General features: G+C 28.2%; 1 protein-coding gene and 1 long non-coding RNA gene across 2 annotated transcripts in view; both read left to right on the top strand.

The window, feature by feature from the left end:
- Nucleotides 1-1,664: 1,664 nt before the first annotated feature.
- Nucleotides 1,665-20,690, top strand: part of LOC136982894 (rhomboid-related protein 2-like) — a 30,868-nt gene continuing 11,842 nt past the window's right edge. The window contains exons 1-6 of the mRNA XM_067279453.1: nucleotides 1,665-1,897; nucleotides 7,183-7,206; nucleotides 9,709-9,876; nucleotides 9,983-10,153; nucleotides 13,797-13,939; nucleotides 15,134-15,246. Of these exons, the coding sequence (XP_067135554.1) occupies nucleotides 1,808-1,897; nucleotides 7,183-7,206; nucleotides 9,709-9,876; nucleotides 9,983-10,153; nucleotides 13,797-13,939; nucleotides 15,134-15,246 (709 nt within the window). The 5' untranslated portion in view covers nucleotides 1,665-1,807. The remainder of the gene's footprint in view (nucleotides 1,898-7,182; nucleotides 7,207-9,708; nucleotides 9,877-9,982; nucleotides 10,154-13,796; nucleotides 13,940-15,133; nucleotides 15,247-20,690) is intronic.
- Nucleotides 5,023-5,466, top strand: LOC136982832 (uncharacterized). The gene is made up of 2 exons (XR_010881936.1): nucleotides 5,023-5,173; nucleotides 5,299-5,466. It is a non-coding gene; the product is annotated as an uncharacterized lncRNA (long non-coding RNA).

The following is a 20,690-nucleotide window of genomic DNA, read 5'->3' as shown; positions in this document are numbered from 1 at the left end:
AAAAAGCTCTAGAATTTATTTTCCTTAACTTTACGATTTATGTATTCGTTGTCATAAAAATTTATCTTTCCACTTTTTTCCCAAGACTACAGATATTCAAGTACAAAGTAACCGGTTTTGACTTATTTCTACTTAAGAAGTAATTAAATAATTAAGAGATTAGGGAATTGGACACACAAATAAAACCCTGCCGAAAGAGCCGGAATTTTACTTAAACAAAAGCTTAACCGAACCAATGTCTAGCCGAGTACAGTGCGGACTGATTTCTTCATAATATTGGATAATAAAGACAGAAATTTTTCCAGTTCGATGAGAGTGACCAAAAAGTTGTAAATTTTGGAAATTTCCGTGGACCCTGGTCCTAAAACGAATTGGTTAGAAAACAAATGACGGACAATCTATTAAGTTTAACATATTTAGATTTTTATAGCTATGGCGAGAAACGTTTAAAATGTACAGCAACCTTGTCGCATCCTTTGCGGTATACGAGTGATGCGACAAATGAGGCATTTGACATTGTCCGGTATCGGCACCCTCGGGATTTGGCACCCCGCGTGCATGCACCTACCAGGACCGTCCATTCCATCCATTAGTCACTCGTAGGAAGCTATTTGACTAAGTGGATTGTTTTAAGATTTAAAAAGTAAAGATGATTTTATGTTATTTTTATGTACGTTTCTTTACAAAGCTATATTTAATTATAATTTTCTTTAAAAGTATATTCATACAATTGAAGAATATTTTGTACTAGGTATGTATATCCACCGCACATTTTATTTCACCGAGTAAGTTTTTATTTTATTTATAATTTTAGCCCTTATATCGTGGCTAGCGATTCAGAATGTAATTGTGATATAAAAAATACATTTAGAGAAGTCTACGGTTTATCGAACAAACAATACAATTGGAACCATGATCATTACTGACGCGCAATTAACTGATTGCCCCTGGAAGTCGGCTTCTCACAGAAACACAGCTTCCCTATCATCAAATGTCACGGCACGCCACTGTTATATACGATTATAAAAACGTATTCTGTATCCTTAAAAGTTACAGGCCGCAAATCTAAATATAAAGCGTGTCTAATTTAAAATTAATCATTCAATTTTCGCATCTCATTAATCGACAAATATTAAAGTGGTAACCCACCGCTTCGAGGGACCCGGATTCGAATCCGGACGGGTCGATAAATCTCCAGGAATTTTTCGCGGGCCGGTCCGTCCGGATATGTCGGACTTCGTCTTTTACCGCCCGGCCGCCCTAATGTGGGCCTGTCCGAATCATAATGGACTTGCTAAAAGAGGTTATCTTATTGCTCACAGGGCGGTAAAAGTTAATTCTTTATACATCACTTAAGATCAAAGTAGGTCTTTGTTTTATTCGTATACGGCAAATGCCTCTCGGGAGGTCTTTTATGGAAAACTCCACGTGGCCAGACCGTCCGCGAGGCGCGAACCCACGACCACTGTTAAGAGGTTACGAATGGGACCGAATCCGATTTGCTGCTTCAACAATTTATTTTTAAGAAACAATAAAATTCGCTTTAAACATTTAAAACGGTATTATTTTATATTTAACATTTAAAATAGAAAAATAATTAAAATTATTAAAGATTAAAAAAAATGATGATGAATTAAAATTTATCATCACCAGGTGGCGAACAATTCGAGCGATAGCGTGGGGAGCGGGTTGGGCCGGTTTAGTGTAAACAGAGTAGTGTAGTAAGTTGTCGAGTGTTTGTGTTTGACAGTACAGTTTGTTATTACACGTAAATATTATTGAATTGATATAACGAGTAGAAGAGAAGATGACATCGAAGACACAGGAACTGAATTTAAAGTATCTGCCGTCTGGATCACGAAAAGCTAAGGATTACGATGTTATCGAATTAGAAAGGGTAATTAATTGTTATCTTGATATACGATTAATGAAGTAAGTTAAATCCTCAAGCGGCATTTTCGTATTGATGTATAAATATATATTCAATTGCTTACATTCTAGCTTGTTATTCATACAAACAAAAGAAAATCAGCCAAGCAATGACTAGTAAAAACAGCTGTAGAATTTGTCAATTTCGAGTTTTGACATGACAAATGCAGCTCCTGAGTGAGATATTTGGTACCTTATCGAAACTGTAGACTGGAGACAGGCAACTGCGGCCTGCATTAATATTTTATGCGATGTGGGATGCACAAAATATTAATAAATATATCAATTTCCCATCTTAATTGAATTTTTGCAGCATACTTCCCTATTTTCTACAACTTATGCATGTGAGCAGCTTTTCCTGTGCCCGCCAGTGGCCGGGTGGATAAAACCAGCAAACACTGTGGTTGTGGGTTTGTGCTTTGCTGACGGGTTGGTCGTGTTGTTTTCCGGGTTTTCTTTGCATCGGTAATGCCTAAATTGGCCGATTTCCTGTAAAAGACCTCCCAAAAGGCACTTCCCCCTCGGCATAGCTCGTGCGTCATGTTGCCTTAATCGAATGAAAAAGCTTTTTCCACAGTGAATTTAGCAAAAAGTAAAATGAGAAACCGGCTAATGGACGTGTCAAAACTAATTTAAAGCTAGTGGTGACTATTATTCAAACATAAAACCACAATGGCACAAGCAAACTGGAATGATATATAGTATGTAGAATCTCACCTAAACGCAAAATTTCCGGCAACGAAACACCCGAATTTGGTATTCGAACGTTTTCGGCCACTCCTTTATCATCTTTCTTTGGGCCATTCTATAAATAGAACAGTTACTTTTATTTTATATTTCCTAAAGAAGGCTGATAAAGGAGTGGCTGAAAACATTTGAATACTGAATTTGGATGTTTTGTTGCTGGAAATTTTGCTTTAGGTGAGATTCTAGACTGTTATTCAGCCAAATATTCCAGATATATTATGTTTGCATTGGTTCTTGGAGTCAAATTACATATACGTATGTTGTTTATAATCATATATGAGTAAATAATTGTATTTTTCTTGCATTTTTTAAAAATATTTTTTCTTGTGTGTGTGGCCTGTGTTAGTTGAAAATTTTCAAATGTGGCCCTTATGTAGAAAAAGGTTGCCCATCCTTTTTGTAGACTGTACCTGTAGGAGCAGAAAAGTCAAGGGAACTGATGATCTACATGTGACTCCTCCTGAGATATAAGCTCCCCAAAATTAGCATGTCTGGAACTTTAAGGACCCTTGATATTAGTGTTATCCTATGGGCAAAAAGGACAATTTCCTGGGGCCCCAAATGAATGTTTTTATAAGAAAATACTTTAAAAAATTCCCCCAAAGAAAAATGTCTATACTGTACGTACATGGGGCACTCTAATTCAAATTTGACTGTGCACCCATGAATCTATAATGCACCACTGACTCTTGAGGGTTTTTAAATCCTGCATTTAGACTGAAATTTTACCATTTCAAGCATTGGTTCTGTTTTTGAATCTAATTTTGTTTAGATTGTATGCTTGAAATCTTACATGTTACTAGCTGACCCGGCCACACCGTTGTTGTGGCTCAAAATGTATCTATTATAAATGTATAACACTTCCCCCGTGGGGGGAATTTCAAAAAATCCCTTCTCAGTGTACATTCTCTTGACGTACCCTATTAAAACGCAATCAAAAATACATCTAAAATAGTATAATAAAAGCCAAGTTCTTCACAGTAAGCCTTAATCCCGTCACTTTTCCCGCTGGGGAATATCGAAAAATCCCTTTTTAGTGTATATTCTGTTGACGTAACCTAAAGGAATCGGTAGGAACAAACGAACGTTATATTTTATTTATATAGATAGATAGAAAATGATCTGCTTCAGTCCATTCTCACAGAAAAGCAAACTTAGGTCGTCGGAAGTTAGCGTCATCTGTTGGACATAAAAGCCTTAATCCACATATAAATATATTTTTGAAAGGGGGAAATGGTGTAGGGGTATGAAAAATAGATAGTAGCCGATTCTCAGACCTACTGAATATGCATATAAAATTTGGTAAAAATCGGTAAAGCCGTTTCGGAGGAGTAAGGTAACTAACATTGTGACACGAGAATTTTATATATAAGATTAATCAATGAAAAAAGAGCAAGTCATCCTATAATTTATGATTTTTAACATTTAACTTGTTTATATTTAATTAAACATTGTTTAAAATATTATCATATAATAGTAAAGTGTAAAGTAGAAGATTGATTTAAATTTTCTAAATTAAAATGAGTGATTTTGGTAAAAATGATTTTTCTTTATTTTCATATATTGAAAGTTTTGTTTAGAAATGAAAGTGGAAATAGATAGTCACTTACAATTGAAGGGTTTGAGTGTAAAAGGTGCACATAAAAGTGCATGTTTTGAGTTATCTTCACTGATAAGTTACTCTACCTAATGCCTGACTTGTGAAAGGATCAGAAGTGTCAATTTACACTCATATAGAGAAGGCAAAGTCATAAGAGGTTCTTGTAATTATGCATTTTAAAAATAAAGAGAAAAATTTTGTTAATGTTTAAACAGATTTTAATAAATAAACAAAATATATATCAAAATATGCAAGTATTTTGATAATTATTAAATTTAGCAAGAGATGGCACCTAATGCCTGTCTCTAGTGCCAAATTACTTAGCATTTAATTAATAATAGTAGTAGTAATATAGCCCAATATAATTAGGCAATAATTTGGCTTGAACAATTTATTCTACATTTGATTTGCCTGATAATGGCAATCTTGTATTTTCCCGAAATTACTCTTATATTTCAATATGCAATGTGTTTTGTTTATTCATAAAAATCTGTTCTAATTTCTCCTTATTTTTATTACTGACATATAATGCCACATTTATGCTTATTACACCTTTTAAAGTAAAAACAAAACAAAAAAGGAATTTTTATCTGCCTTTTTCCCAAAACTATATTTTTGTGGGTTACAATCTAGTTCCTTCAAATATGTCAAATAGATATTTTTTTAAGAAGAAAATACATTAGAAGATCTTGGTATTTTTTCGTATGTACTCTTTTAACAGATTTTAATAATGCTTGATGTTAGAATATTGTTATAACTACAGCTGACCCTTGATAATCCGACAGGTATGGGACCAAAGGGGTGTCAGATTACCAAAAGTGTCCGGATTACCGAAAGTGATTACATATTTGGCATTGTTTTGCTAGCAGTAGCCTACAATATTCCTACATTTTATGAGTAAAATGCTGCCTAGGTTAATATGGAAATGAAACATCCATTTCGGTTAACTAAAACATGTTTATTAAAAGAAATATGGAAGCCAATAAATGTACATACAGTATGTATAGGCATAAATAATACAGTATGTACAGAACTGCTCAAGGAAAACACAAGAAATGTGTGTCATTGTGTAAGAATTGGGTGGGGAGATTCATGTCGCGACATCCTTCTGTGCAAACAGACACGTAACGGGATGGGGACTACGGTGACCTTGACGGGAGGTGCGTCGGACTACTGAGCATGTCGGATTATCATGGGTTAGCTGTACTAAATTTTTATTTGATATTTTAAATTGCTTAGTAATCAAGTATGAATTGTAATGTAAATTGTGTGTGTGTTTAACTAGCTTATTTTATAACTAAATTTGACTTTAAAATAGTGTATGAGTAACATGCCTGTTTAGTTTAATATAGTTAAATAACCTTCATTAATTTAGACTTCAATAAATGTAAATATTGGATTGTGAATCATATATATTGTTTGCAAACTAACAAAATTACACACACATAATTGATTTATTCATTTTATTTATTTTCAGTAGATAATTTTAATTATGGCAGGATGATTATAACAAGAAATAGGATTACATTAGGAATATGCAAAAAAATAATATTGAGGAAATAGATACATTACATAAACATATTTGAAATGAAAGTGCAAAATGATAAAATCCATAGATTAAAGTTAATTTTATCCATTGTATTTTTCATTATATTTTTTTCAAAATTTCCAATCTTATCTGATTATATTTTAAAATGACATCATTCGTAAAAAATCTTGATTACATCATATTAAAAAAAAATATTTTTAATTAAGGAAATACAACTCGTTTCAAAACTTATAATGTTTTTAAATAAAAAATAAGTAGATGAAAAAAGAATAATTGAATAAAATTTAACTAAAATATTGTGATGTTCAGGGTTACTCAAACAATGACAGGATATAATACAAAGAACAAAATTTTATTATTGAGTATGAACGTAAGATTTTTTTTAGAATGATACAGGATCCAACTCTGAGGCAAGTTCCCCCCCCCAAAAAAGTTTTTCACGACACAAATATATACAAAATTTATAATAAAAAACTTTGTTACAATCCCTTAGACGCCTGGAGTTATCCAATATACCGGTTTCAAATTATGTAAGCATGGGCCGCATTTTCTTTAAATTTACCTTAACCTACTTATATAAAAGATAGAAGACAGAGATAGGATAAGGATACCTGATTGTTGTGAATATTCCCTTGGTGGTTCAGGTGGACTTAACTTCATTTGTCTCGCCAGATTGTTACTCCACTTTCGGGCAGTCTCTGCACCTTTCCTTGAATTTTCTTTTTTAGATGTTCTTTCTGCAAAACATCTTGAAGACTCCTATTATATTGTTTCTTTATCCTATTCCTGGCTTTAACACCGAGCTTCCGTACTCTTGTCCTCTACTAACAATACGACCGAGAGTCTCTCCTAGATCCGTCTGATCTCTCTGGCATCTACCCAAAAAGGGGCTGTCTCTCCCTTCAGATTGTCCCAGGGCCTTCTTCTACCCATTGTTCACCTCCAACACCTTCAGGATTTGGGCGTGAGTAGAAAGTTCTTGAATTTTGGAGAACAAAGAAATTAGAGAACAATATAAAGTTGATAGGTATGAAAAAGGTTGAGAAAGGAAAAAAAAATTATAATAAAAACCTATAAACTATATACAAATTATGGCATCATGCCACAATATACCATAATAATGCATATTGCAATGCTTAAAAAAAATACAATATTAATTTAATGCTTTTTTAATCAACTAAAAGTTTAGTAAAACCTGTTAAGTTGAAAAATAAAATAAATTAATATTATAAATACATAAATAATAAGGATTTAATAACATATTTAACAATTAATATTGTAGTAATTATAAAAATAATTATATTTAAAAACTTCAAATTGTTATACGTAATTACATTGTTTTTTTTTTTTATTACAGTTATGGAAACCAGTGTTTGACCGAGTAAGTATTATTGAAAAATATATATATTTGTGTATTAAGTTAATTTTATATTATACAAATCTTAAACATCTTAAATGTAGGTTTCACAATATATACAAAAACAATTTTAGAGAGCAAAAAAATTACAAACTTTGATGTATATTAAAAGCATGCATCGTATTTGAGTCGGTAGCACACTGAAATTCAGTGTTTTGGGGGTTAAAAATTCAAAAATTTTCAGCATTCTTAACACCCAAAAAACTGAATTTCTCTCCGCTATTGATTAAATTATAAACTTAAAAATAAATTAGTTATTATTATTAATTTAGATTATCTTGAAATATTTTTTTCTTGATAAAAACTAAGCATCAATAATAAATAATTTTTAAGTGTTAAAACATAGGATGCATTGTATGTTTTAACACTTAAACTTAAGCTCAGGATGCACTTAAACTTAAAATCTAATGCAAAACAAGTAACAGATTTATAGAAATCGAATACTTTTAAGTTTATTTATAGACCATCGGGATACACTCCAATTTGAAAAAATTTGGAATAGAAACATTCTAATTTTTTTTAGAATGTTTCTATTTTCGAATTGAAGTGCATCCTGATGATGGTCTTAAATAGATTGAAAATATTTGATTTTTAACGATCTGTCATTCGATATGGTGTTGGATTTTAAGAGAAAATATTCTGTATAAGGAAAAGTTAGTGGCTTATTAATACTTTTTTGAATTAATCAGTATTATAATTTATTTCAGATTCATAAATGTATGGTTAAAATTTATAATCCAATGAAACATTTAACAAATATGTAAGAGCTTTCAACTAATTACATAATCTTTATTAGAGGAATTTTTTTCTTTTCTTTTCTTTAAAGAGGAAAAAAAATGTACTAATTTAATATATTTAAGCTAACTTATTATATTATATACTTTCAAATATTTATAAATCCTTCCAATGTAAAGTGGTTTACATTAGCTTCTTTGGAATTGCATATTTCTCTGTATTTTTTTAAGATAGTTTATTTTACATAAAACAAACCATTTCACCCATTCATTGGTAATAAAAGTGAATACAAAAAAGTAAATGTAACAGTTTATGAAGGGTTTATTATTTTGATTCTGACAAAGGTTAATGGCATTATTAGTATTGTGACATAATTAACATGTAGAAATAATTATTTGTGCAATGTTATTAATGTTCATTGTATACATATTTCTTAATATAATTAATATTAATTAAAAACATTTTTTATTTATGTAATCTTTCATAATTATCATATCTCTTCTTTAAATGCTTTTAATTTTTTATCTGCTAGACATTTTGTTAAAGTGATGTTGGCTATTTATTATTTTGTTTTTTTATAGTATAATTAAACAGTTCTTAACATTTAGATTATTTCAATGAACCATATTTATGCAAGTTTTTCAAATTTATTTAAAACCTTGATATTATTGTATGAAAATTTTGAAACAAACAATTTTCATTAAACAAAAAATTTACATTATAAAATATATTATATTTTAAAATGTAAACAGTATGTGGGCAATAATAGCAGTATATAAATGAAAATTAAATAGTTCCTAATAAGTTTTGCAAGTCACATTTATGACAATATTAAAGGATGTGACTTGCAAAATTTATTATTGAATAGTGCAAGGTCTATGTCTATATATTTAGTTTTTTGTTAGTATTGTTTAACCACTTTAAGCCATTTTAAACCATTTATCTGGATATAAAGCTTCAACAAAATTAATATTTAATACAAAACTAAAATTAGCAATATTTGCCAGATAAAATGTCACTTTTATAAACACTTAAAAGGGTTTTTTGGAGGAATAAACCAAAATGTTGTTCTTCAAATCCGACACTCATCCATGTTCAAGAATTACTCAGAAGGCAATTAATTCTCAGATATTTTATTTAAATGCATTTTGGATCAGAATTCTTGCCTCTTCAGTAAAGATACAATCTGCGGCAGAGTCTATAGTGATATTTTAGACTGTTTGAAATCAATCACAGTAACAAAGTAAAAATTAATATTAAGACATAAAAAATACATACAAACAATGGAATCTTGTTATAATGAACTTGAAGGAATCCCAAAAATGTTTGTTAAATTAAAAGTTTGTTGTAATAAAAATATACATAAATTATTATCAAGCAAGTCAAATAAGAAGTCCATGTTTGAAACAAAGATGCTATGCAAATATATGTGTTATTTATATTATTTTCTTTTACTTATTTCATGTAAATAAAATAATTTAGTTCTGAAATTTTCAATTTCAAATTATGCTCCAAATCAGATTTTTCCTAGGCTTTGGTTTCCTATACCAGAAGTTTCTATCCTCAAAATGGTTAATTTTAAGATATTTGAATGTATGTATGTGTATATATAAAGCACAAAAGTGTTAACTTGCATTAAAATATTTCTAAATTTACTCATAAATAATATTATACAGTTTTTATTAAATTAATTTTACTATTCATTGATAAAAACATATTCTGTTGTTTCAGTATGATACAGATAATGATGGGAAAATTCCGTTACAAGAATTGAAAAACTTATTAACAACAGAAGCTGAGCTTAGTAAGGATTTACCTCTTGAAGTAATACAAGAAATTCTAGAATGGGCTGATTTAAATAAAGATAACTATTTATCTTATTCTGAATTTGAACATATGGTGAGTTATATTGTATTTACTTTTGGTTGTTGTAATCTTTAATATTATATTAAAAATTTATGCCATGTTTTTAATCAGTGATTGATTTAAACTTTTTTAAATAAAGATGCATGCAGCTGATTTAGGTGCTGCGAGACCAAGATTTCATCGTTTAGTACGTTATGCTGCACTGGCTGTTATACCAAAGAGTCACAGAGCCATTGTTGTGAGACATTATATTGAACATTATGATTGTATGCCTCCACCTATATTTTTACTATTAGTTAGTGTTATAGAGGTAAGATTACAATTTTTTAAAATAGAAAACACACTATAATTAAAAGATTAAATTCAAAATAGTTCAAAATAAAATTTAAGCATTCTTATTAAAGTATGGTGGTGCCTTATACAGTAGACTTCCATACAACGCGAGATATGTTCCGTGTTATAGAGGACATACATTGAAGGGTCAGAAATCACACTAAAAATTAAAAAATTTCTGTTATATTTAGAAATATATGGCAAGCTAGTGCACATCCTATTTCAAATCCATCTTATATTAAACTGTTGGCTTCACTGTTCATATATAAACAACTCATAAGTGTATATTTTCACTTTTCTAAACAAAAAATTTGAAACTATGTGAAAATGTTAAATTTATTTTATGCATTATATGGGACTGTTTATCATGCTGTATGAGTTCTAGTTACAAAAGTTTTGTTGCATTATAACAAATTTGCATTCTAAGAGAGCACGTTATACGGGAGTCTACTGTACTTCGAATTTAATTCACTCCGGGAGGCTGTTTGAACTTTGAATCACTTGAAGTCTGAATTAATTTTTCACATTAGAAATAATGGAAAGTGAATTAATCCATTTATAGACCTTAAACAATACTCATTTCAATAAACTTAAAATAGCAAATACAAATAATTTAAGGTAAAAATAACACAATTAAATGCTCTAATAAATTAAAACATAAACAATAAATAAAATATGTAACTACTGTATAATAAAATGAAAATTGCATTTACTAGTTGCATACCATTGACTTTGGTGTCTTAAACATAGCAGCCAGATCCACCACACACATATCACTTTTATGCTTCATAATAAGTTTCTTTTTCATCTTATTCCTCTTAGACTTCATTGTTACCACACACTTCTTGGATACCATAGTTAATAAGTAAAGGTTATATTGGATTAAACAGAAAGTTTTTGGGTATTTTTTAACAGCTGTCATTACTTATTGTAGCTGTGTAATTTAATTGTAACAGTTCTGAATTTAATACACTATTGCTAATGTGAGATTGTATTCTTTGTTTAGAAGCTTATTTTAAACTTCACATTTTGTTTGAATAAAATCAAGTTTAAATGTGTTTAGATAAAAAGCATATCAGTTATGATAATGCTTTTTATCTGAAGACATTTAAACTTATGAGTTCAGAAAGGATGTAACATTGTACAAATAGTAAAAAAGAATTGTAATGTATATGGGGAAGAAACTTTGAATATGTCAAATGTGGTTTAGAAAGTTCCATTCAGGGAATTTTTAAACTAAGGGATGGAAAATGTACTGGATGCTGAAAAGCTGATATATATATTAAAGTGAAAAAGTACTGAAAACTTAACAGCATAACATAAAAGTGAGAGACAACTTGGGCACACAACAGTTGGTGTTTACTCTTTAAGTGCATTTTTTTGCTATGTACACAGTTTGAATTTTGAAGCATTGTTCAAACTTTGAGGCAGATTTTTGTCAAATTTAGCATTTGAACTCTGAAGCATTTGAAGTTAGTCATTTGATATACAAGGTACTATTGTATTTTGCATTACTTTGATAGATAATATAATGTTACATAATATAAATTAAATTTTATATTTGAGGCATTGCTATGCATAGGTTTATTTTAAAATATATAAAATTTATGAAATGGCCTATAAGAATAAATATAAGAATATAAACATCTTACTAAACTCAATACATTGCAATAACATAGTTGCATATATGGCAATTGAAGGAGTGTTAAATATAAGTATTATAATTAATAATAAATTTATTAATTTTTTTTTATATACCAAATGTATGCTGAAAAAGTATTATTTTTCTGATTACAGTTGTTCTAATACGACATTTTAATACAAATAATATAAAGACAGAAATCAAAATAGCTTTTCTCAACCGATGCAATACCAAATATTCTAATTAAATTGTTATAATACTGTACATTCAAATTTTGAAATTTAAAATATTTAAAAAATTTTATCTATAAATTGTAAAATGAATCAAAACTGAAAAATATAATAAATCTATACATTAAACATTAGCATATTAGTTATGGCTATAATTAAAAGTAGATTTAATGTAGAGTTAACTTTGAACTAGAAGCATATTTAATTTAATTAATAATAAATCTAATTTTAGATAACAAAATATCTAAATACTAAATTTTTTGAAATTTATGTAGGCTATGCATTAATTAGTTAAACTAAATTTTAAAAATTTTGAAAAACAGATAGTCCTCTATCTAGTGTTTGAGATTTCTTTTGTAATTTCTGTCTCTGATGATTCAAAAAGGCTTAAAAATGCTTGACAGTTAGGCTGATATCCATAATCTCCATAATAAAAAAACAGATTTTAGTTCAATAAATCAAAAATTTTAATAAATAAAATATTTTCAATCAATTATATGGCAATTATTAGCATTTAAAATCACACTGAAAACTCTGTATAACAGAATGATGTAGAATATTTTCAATTCAATAAACTTAATTCTATAAGGATCAATTTTCTGTACATGGGGTCAAGATACAAAAATTTATAACAAATGTTAATTTTATAACAGTATTATTACATCATTATGCTTCTGCACACAATTTATAAACATAAGAACAAAATAATAATATAGTAGTCTTATATAACAAATTTTTGAAAATAATTATACAAATTAAATATTGTCTTTACATCAGATATGTGAAAAAATATACAGAAACTTTTCATCTTTAATACTTTCTAATTTAAGGAGATGGTATCAGCATTGTAATTCATGAGTTTTGTTACATAAACAAAAAATATGAAGTTTAGAACTTCTATTACATCTGTAATAGTCATCACATAGAATATAATTAAAATAAAAGAAAGAATGAGTTTAAATTGATAGTAGAATTAAATTATAACAGAATTATAACATTAATAAAGTCATAATACAAATTAAATGTAATAAGAAATAAAATAAAAATATACGAGGGTGGTTTTTTCAACCTCTGATGATCCATAAAACAAAGACAAGTGTAAATAACAAAATGAGTTTATTACCATAAGTTAGGTACAAACATGGTTTCTTTTTGACATAATTACCATGAAGATTGACACATTTGTCTATCTGTGGATGATCTTTGAAATCTCCTCTTCATATTAGTTGCTGCCAGTGATTGAGATGAGCCTTAACATTGTTTTGAAGATCATCATTAGTCTCAAACCTCTGCCCTACTAGCCAAGTTTTCCCACATTAAAGGTGTGAAGACTCACCTTTCAGACTTCCATTTAACTTGGAACTTTTTAAACACCCGGCGTACAGCCCTGATTTAGTGCTGAGTGACTTCCACGTCTTTCAAAGATCGTGCACAGATTGACAAATGCCTCAATCTTCACGGTAATTATGTTGAAAAGTAACCATGTTTGTACCTAACTTTTGGTAATAAATTCATTTTATTTACACTTGTCTTTGCTTTATGGATCATCAGAGGTTGAAAAAAAACAGCCTATGAATTTGAAGTTCTATCAAAAGAAAATTTGATTCTTATAAATACACTTTTTCAATTGATTATGCATACTGTACTGTACATTCTAATGTAAATAAGTTACTTTTGTATTATGATTGCATTTTAAGAATAAATATTAAAAGTATATTTTTTTATTAATTTGCATTTTAACATTTCAGCTTTCTGTCTACATTTACTATTGTGTCAAGTTGGATGAGTTCAGTGCAAGTGGGCCTGTTCCTTTTGATAGTCATCTTATATATGATCCATATCGCAGATACGAAGCTTGGAGATTTTTAACATATATGCTAATTCATGCTGGGTATGTTGTTAATTGCAATTTTTACATACATTTTTACATTAGAATTAATAAATGCAAAAATATAAAAAAAAACCTTTCTTGTTTAATAAAAAAATTTAATATTTTCTGATAAAAGAAATGTTACGAATTTATATAAATTTTGTAACATTTGAAAATAATTAAAATACAGGTTTTTTTCAAGAACATTTTCATATAAAAAATTATTTCATTATCGATAAAACAAAATTTTAACTTTTTTTCTATTTACCTTATTTTTTTATATTTTTGTATATCTTTATTTGTTCAATTAGACTAATTACATGTTTATCTTATATTAATAACTTACATTTATATAGTTGAATATAGGTTTTTTTTTAATATGTATTTTAAATGACAAAGATATTTACTTTTTAATAAAATGGTATAGAAATGATTGAGAAGAAAGAAATGTGTTATCATTTTTGAGACACACTTATAAAATTGTTTTTAAATTAATGTAATTTTAAATAAACATAACTGTGACTATGTTTAGATTAGGTTAAAAATGAGTAAAAGTAAAATTGTTATATAAATAATGTATTTGCAAATTTCCGTAATTGAGTAAAGAAAATTTGAATCTGTTTTTTTATATCAAACTTAACATTCATTTATAAAATTTGTCAACTTTTTCCATATTTCCAATGCTTTATTACCTAACATTCTAATATACATATATGAAAAATAATTCAAAAATATATTAAATTTGTCTACATGCATTGCTTCTCTGTCTTAATGCAATAGAACAGTTGTTTAATGGAAAAATATCACTGTTTTGTATTATATAAAAATATTTGTAAAATAATTGTTCTGCTACTTATCTTTCAAAAATTTATTTTTGACAGTAAAGTTACTTTTAATTTTGTCATTAAAGGATTGGGTTTAAGTTTCCTGCATCGCATTTTTTCTTAGAATGAAATGCTAAATAATACTTCATTATACAACACAATAACAATTATTATAGATTATGAGACTTCATTATAGACTAATGAAAACTTTATACACTAATAATTTTGCTGACTTTCAGAAGTTTTATTTTAAGTTGTTGAAAAGTTTAATCAAAAAACAAAGTATTAAATGTTGTGCAGTTTATTAATATATTAAAACACTAAATACTTTAAAAATCAAAGAAGTATCAATCAAATTTATTTTTTAAATTAAAATTTAAATTAATTACAGAGCGGTTCATATATTTTTCAATCTTCTTGTCCAAATAATACTTGGAATTCCTTTAGAAATGGTGCATAAATGGTGGCGTGTTGGTCTTGTGTATATGGCTGGTGTTATAGCTGGTAAGAAATTGTTTCTTTAGTAATAATTTGTAATTAAGTATTTAATATTTAATAAAAATATTTTCATTTCTAAAATTTTTCTTTTATTTATTTTTTATTTGATATTTGATGTTTCAGGAGCATGTTGAAAACAGTAGTTTAGTTGAAAAGAATACCAAGAAAAATTTAATTTAAAGCGCATTAATTGCTAAAATACATATTTCTAAAATTAATACTATTTAAATTTTTTTAACCCGATTTAAATTTAATGTAATATAGGCCTACTTAGGTTGTTTAAAAATTATTAGCAGCACTGGAACTAAGCAGCTTATCAGTGATTTGATGAATGCATACTGTGTAATAAGCAACTCTTGCTAACATGTGGATGAATTTTAAACATCATTTAGTCATATAAATTACTAAATACAATATAACTCTAAAAACATATTAGCAAATATAGACTGCTTTGCCAAAATCGAAATTATTATAAGGACAGAAGATATGATAGCAATACAGAAAATTGCTGGATAAGCCCTGCATAACTGTCAAATGATTTATGCATTTTGAATTGAGAGAAGGAATACTTAACACAGATTAGAGTTGATTGACTAATCATAGTAATTGATATGGTTCATATCATAACTGTGAGATCATTAATAGGTGGTTTGATCATAGATATGAGTAGTTACTAAGTAGTTTGGTGAGCATGCTGTTATATTTTGTATTATTCACAATTCACAAAATTTTGATATAGAATTTTTGAGTTTGGTTTTGGAATTTGCATTACATGGTCATTTTTAAATTTTAATTTTGACTTTTCAAATTTTCATTAAAATGCAGATGTTAAATGAAAATTAAAAACATCTTTTTAAAGATATTTTGTATTTTAATCAGAGTTCTTATTTGTGATCAAATTTGATAGTAAAATATTTTTTCTAGATCCATTATAATAGATAAAACAAAATGACAGTGACTTAGTAGTTTCACTAAAGGTTATTATAATTATGAGGTAGTAACAGAGAATTTATAATTATATTTAGTTATTCCCATTATATTAACTTCTCAGGATTGATTTCATGTTCCTTGAGTGCTATTTCTCTATTTCTCATCTTAGTTTCTAATTTATCATATTAAAGAGACGTTAAATGGAAGTTGCATTTCATAAATTATCCGTAATTTCCTATTTATTGTAATCATTTACAATAATATTAGTAAGTTATTGTTAATTTTTATAACTATTAATATTACTATCATTTTTGAAATAAAAAACTAAACAGCTGTGTTATGTTTGTTAGCTGCAAGTTGGTTTCATGGTTAGGATTTGCTGTAAGTTAAGAAGTTTGATGATGATTTTGTTTTTCTTTAGTTAGTCTAATTCTATAATTATTATTTTCTTACATTAATTATGACTAATAATAATATTTTGTACACTTTTTATAATTAAAGCAACTAAAATTATATTGTATAATTGGAGAAGCTCAATAGTGACAATTATATTTAGTTCAATAAAATTTTTATTTTTAACTAAGTTTGATGCTGGATATATGTTGATTTTGTTATCTAATTGAAATTATGGAAATATAGACAATAGGAATACAGTCTGATAAGAAATTATAAGATCACTACATTTTTTAGTTTTTCCAAAACTAACAATGTTTAATGGTCATTTATAATTCTGAATAAAGTAAATAATCACATTTCGAACATTTAGTTCAAGAATCTTAACATATTTTAGTTATTAGTTTCATAAAAGTTAAATTTTCACTGTTAATAAATTATAAGACCACCGTGAGAAACTGGTTTAATCCCTTCCTTTAGGAAAAATTTGTGATGTCACATGACTAATTGTAATGGTTTTTTTTAACAATTTTCTTAAGTTTAATTTTGAGTGGCTGTGATTAAACACCATGCCAGCATGAAGTGAATTGGGAGAAGAAGAAATCTAGAAAATTTATTATTTGCTTGTGCTGGTTACTCAGAAAGGGCCATAGTTGGTCTCCTTAATAGGTCCAAAACAATAATTCAGCATTGTGAAAAAAGAAAATTATGGACAGAACAAGAAATTTGGTAAAAAAAATCATTGTCTTCATGGGTTTACAGGCATGATTTTGGTCTGGCAACTCAACAGAACATGTTCACAAGAGAGATTTCATCTGAAGTTGGGGCAAAAGTTTCATATACAACTGTTTGGAAAACATGAAGGAAAAACAAGAATGCAAGTTACACAAAACTGAAGAGTAAGTAACAAGCAAGATTACAATGGGCCAAAAACTGTATATCCGGTAACAATGTAGTGTTTTCAGACTTAAAGAAGTTCAGTATTGACGATCCAGATTGGAATAATGCATATTGGCATGATTTGCACAAGGCACCTAAGAAACTTTTAGTAGACAAATTGGTGGAGGTTTGGGGAGCATTCTGTTATGATGCTAAACTCATTCTTGTTAAAATTAGCATTAAATTAAAATCTGAAAATTAACAGGTGTTATTGGAAAAACATTTGCTCCTATTTACATCACATTTTAGAGGAAGAAAATGATACTATCAACAAGACAATGCAAGACTTACTTAAGACTAACAAAATTAATGTTTTACCTTGGCCATCAAGAAGTCCTGACTTAAATTCCATTTAAAACATTTGGGAGTTTTAAGTCAGAAAGTATATGCAAGACAATTGCCAATTTTCAATAACTTGAATGTGAAATTATGTACCGGTGGGATAATATTGTCAATTATCTACTGCAAAAATTGCCAAACAAATTATTTGAAGTGATACAAAGAAATGGAGCAACAATCAACTATTAATCAACAAAAAACTATTTCTCAATCTTTGTTTTCATGGTGGTCTTATCATTTATTAATGGTGGAAATTTGACTTTTGTAAAACTAATAACTAAAATGTGTTAAGATTGTTGAATTAATTGTTCAAATGTGATTTGGCTGCAATTTGAAAAAGTCGTAGACCTATAAATTCCCACTGTTGTCTGTCTATCTACTCATCTGTCTTTCCATAATTTCAAGAACATAGTTAGATAGATGAAAGACGAGACCAGATATGGAAACCTTAGGGCAAGAGGTTCTGATTAATTAACTATATATGAATTTCTGATGCAAACCAGAAGTCACATTATTTTAATTAAAAAATTTTTCCCCAAAAGATGTTAGATAGATGAGTGGCACAACTCTATTTTTAAAGGAAAAGTATGATGTACAGGGGCAAGACTAGTAATTTGAGATGGAAAGAATATATATTAAATTAAATAAATGAAAAATTGTAGCTCCAATTCATAATTTTTTAACAGACTGTATTTAACATTTGGATTTCTTGTACATTGTGTTTGTTTCCATTTGTATTTGTCATTGCAACGAAACATTTCTGAAATTACACTGATGTTTTCCTATTACAAAATGATATAAATATGTCACTTGCATACACAGTAAATTATAAATAATTATCTCCTCAGGAATTTTCATGTGCATTGCATTGACTTATCTGTATAAATTGTTTAATTGAAAGATTTTTAGAATGTGCATAATTAAATATGCATGAGTTTATATCCAATCAGTAATTTTTATGAAACATAAAAGAATAATAGCAGTAATGAGTACAAGGCATTTCATTCAAGATGAAATAAACTTACAGTTGCAGCTGATGGACTATTATTTTGTCACATCAAAGAGAAAAAAAAAGAATACATATATGGATTCTTTCTGGTGATGTATCAAAATATTTGCAGTTAACCTAAATTGCTAATATTTTGGCCATTGTATAAAATCTTAGCTAGTGAAAGTTTTAAAAATAATGCATTCAAACAATCAGTGTTGCTAATTTTTGAATGACCTCTGTGCTATTATGGTGAATTAAGTTTGTGAATTGATTTCTTCACTTTTGTAATACTATTATTAAATATAATTAATCTTCAATGCTAATATTGCTTGCCCTAACATATTTTGGTAAATTCAATGCAGCATAAATTTGATCTTAAGGTTATAATTTTACTAAATTTAATACAGCTGATTAAAAAAAAATTTTAAAAATTATATAGCTTACTAATTTATAATAATAATCAATTAAAACAGAAAGTCATCAAATAAGTGGTAAGTAAAAAATTAATAAAAATGTTTAGATTTATTATTACAACATTCAAAAAAATAATAAAAATACAGGAAATCCTCGTTAGTTTGAAATTCAAGGAATAAAATAATTGCGGCTTTGAATTATCCAGTTTCAAATTATTTGAGATTTACGTACTTCTGTAGAATACACCAAATGCCATGCAATTGATTTGATTTATTAAGCAAACAGAACATAGTTACATATACAGAATGCTATTTTCATTAATTAGTAATTAATTAATTAATTAATAATAATAATAATAATAATATGAATAAACTGCAGATAAACAGCACATGTCCATTAAGAACCTCACAGGTTGACAGGTATTATAAAAACTAAAGCAGAATTCCTCAAAATGTAGTCCAAATTATTTTTAAAGTGGCCCAAAAAGTTTTTGTCCAAATGCAGTAGCAGCCTAGAGCCTATAAATATCTCAATTTACTACTCGTAGCCCAATCTTGTAATCCCGAAACCGCAGCCATATTTTATGAGATAAGATGACACCCGAAAATGTGTTATTGTAAAAGCAAAGTCATATTGACCAGATTAGAGTTGTTGTTGGTATATTGTCCTCTTTTATAGGGTTCCTATGCACCGCGAAAGTCAAGGATTTTCATTAGTGTTCAGAAAAAGTCATGGAATGTCAGAGAATTTGCTTTCTTGGCTGCCTTGTTGATTTTTTGCCAACAATATGCTTGACAAAGTGTAGCCATCTGCAGGCAGCAAGAAGTAATGTGGTGCAATACAACTTATGAAAAAGGGTACAGAATTTTTTCAAGACCCAAAATTTCTCCTTCCAAGCATATACAAAATTTTCCCAAAAATTTACAAAGTACACAAAATGATAAATAATTTAAATTTAAACGCGTGTGTTGGGAAATTCGAAATGAGAAATCGAATTTTGATAAATGAATCTTTGGAAAAAACCCATTTACTTGTCCCATGTTATTCCCGACATATCTCTGGTTGCCACTTGCTGACATTGACTCTAGATATCTCATTTCAGCATTGGAACATTTTTCAAAGCAGATGGCGCTAGTCGTCATAATTTTATATTAAAACTAACTCCCGAATATAATGTTTTTGTTTTACATTTATTAATATATATATATGTTGTTTGTGCAAAATAAAATAATTTCGGACGATACGATAGCCACGATTATTTTTTTCAAAAACGGGAAATTTTCGTTAGGCATCGGCAAAAATTCAACCTGGAACAACATGCAACGGAGAAAAATTTTGAAATTGGATAGGTTAATTTTACCGAAAATGCATCGTGGACGACCTCGTGGCCATGGCTGAGGCTAGCGAAGTTTCAAAGATTGCGCTCAAAACCAACGATACCAAA

The sequence above is a fragment of the Centruroides vittatus genome, unplaced genomic scaffold, assembly GCF_030686945.1.
Source record: "Centruroides vittatus isolate TY-2023 unplaced genomic scaffold, ASM3068694v2 contig_1175, whole genome shotgun sequence".
NCBI classification, from domain to species: domain Eukaryota; kingdom Metazoa; phylum Arthropoda; class Arachnida; order Scorpiones; family Buthidae; genus Centruroides; species Centruroides vittatus.
The sequence above is the reverse complement of the archived record's forward strand: the minus strand, read 5'-3'. Positions and strand labels throughout refer to the sequence as shown.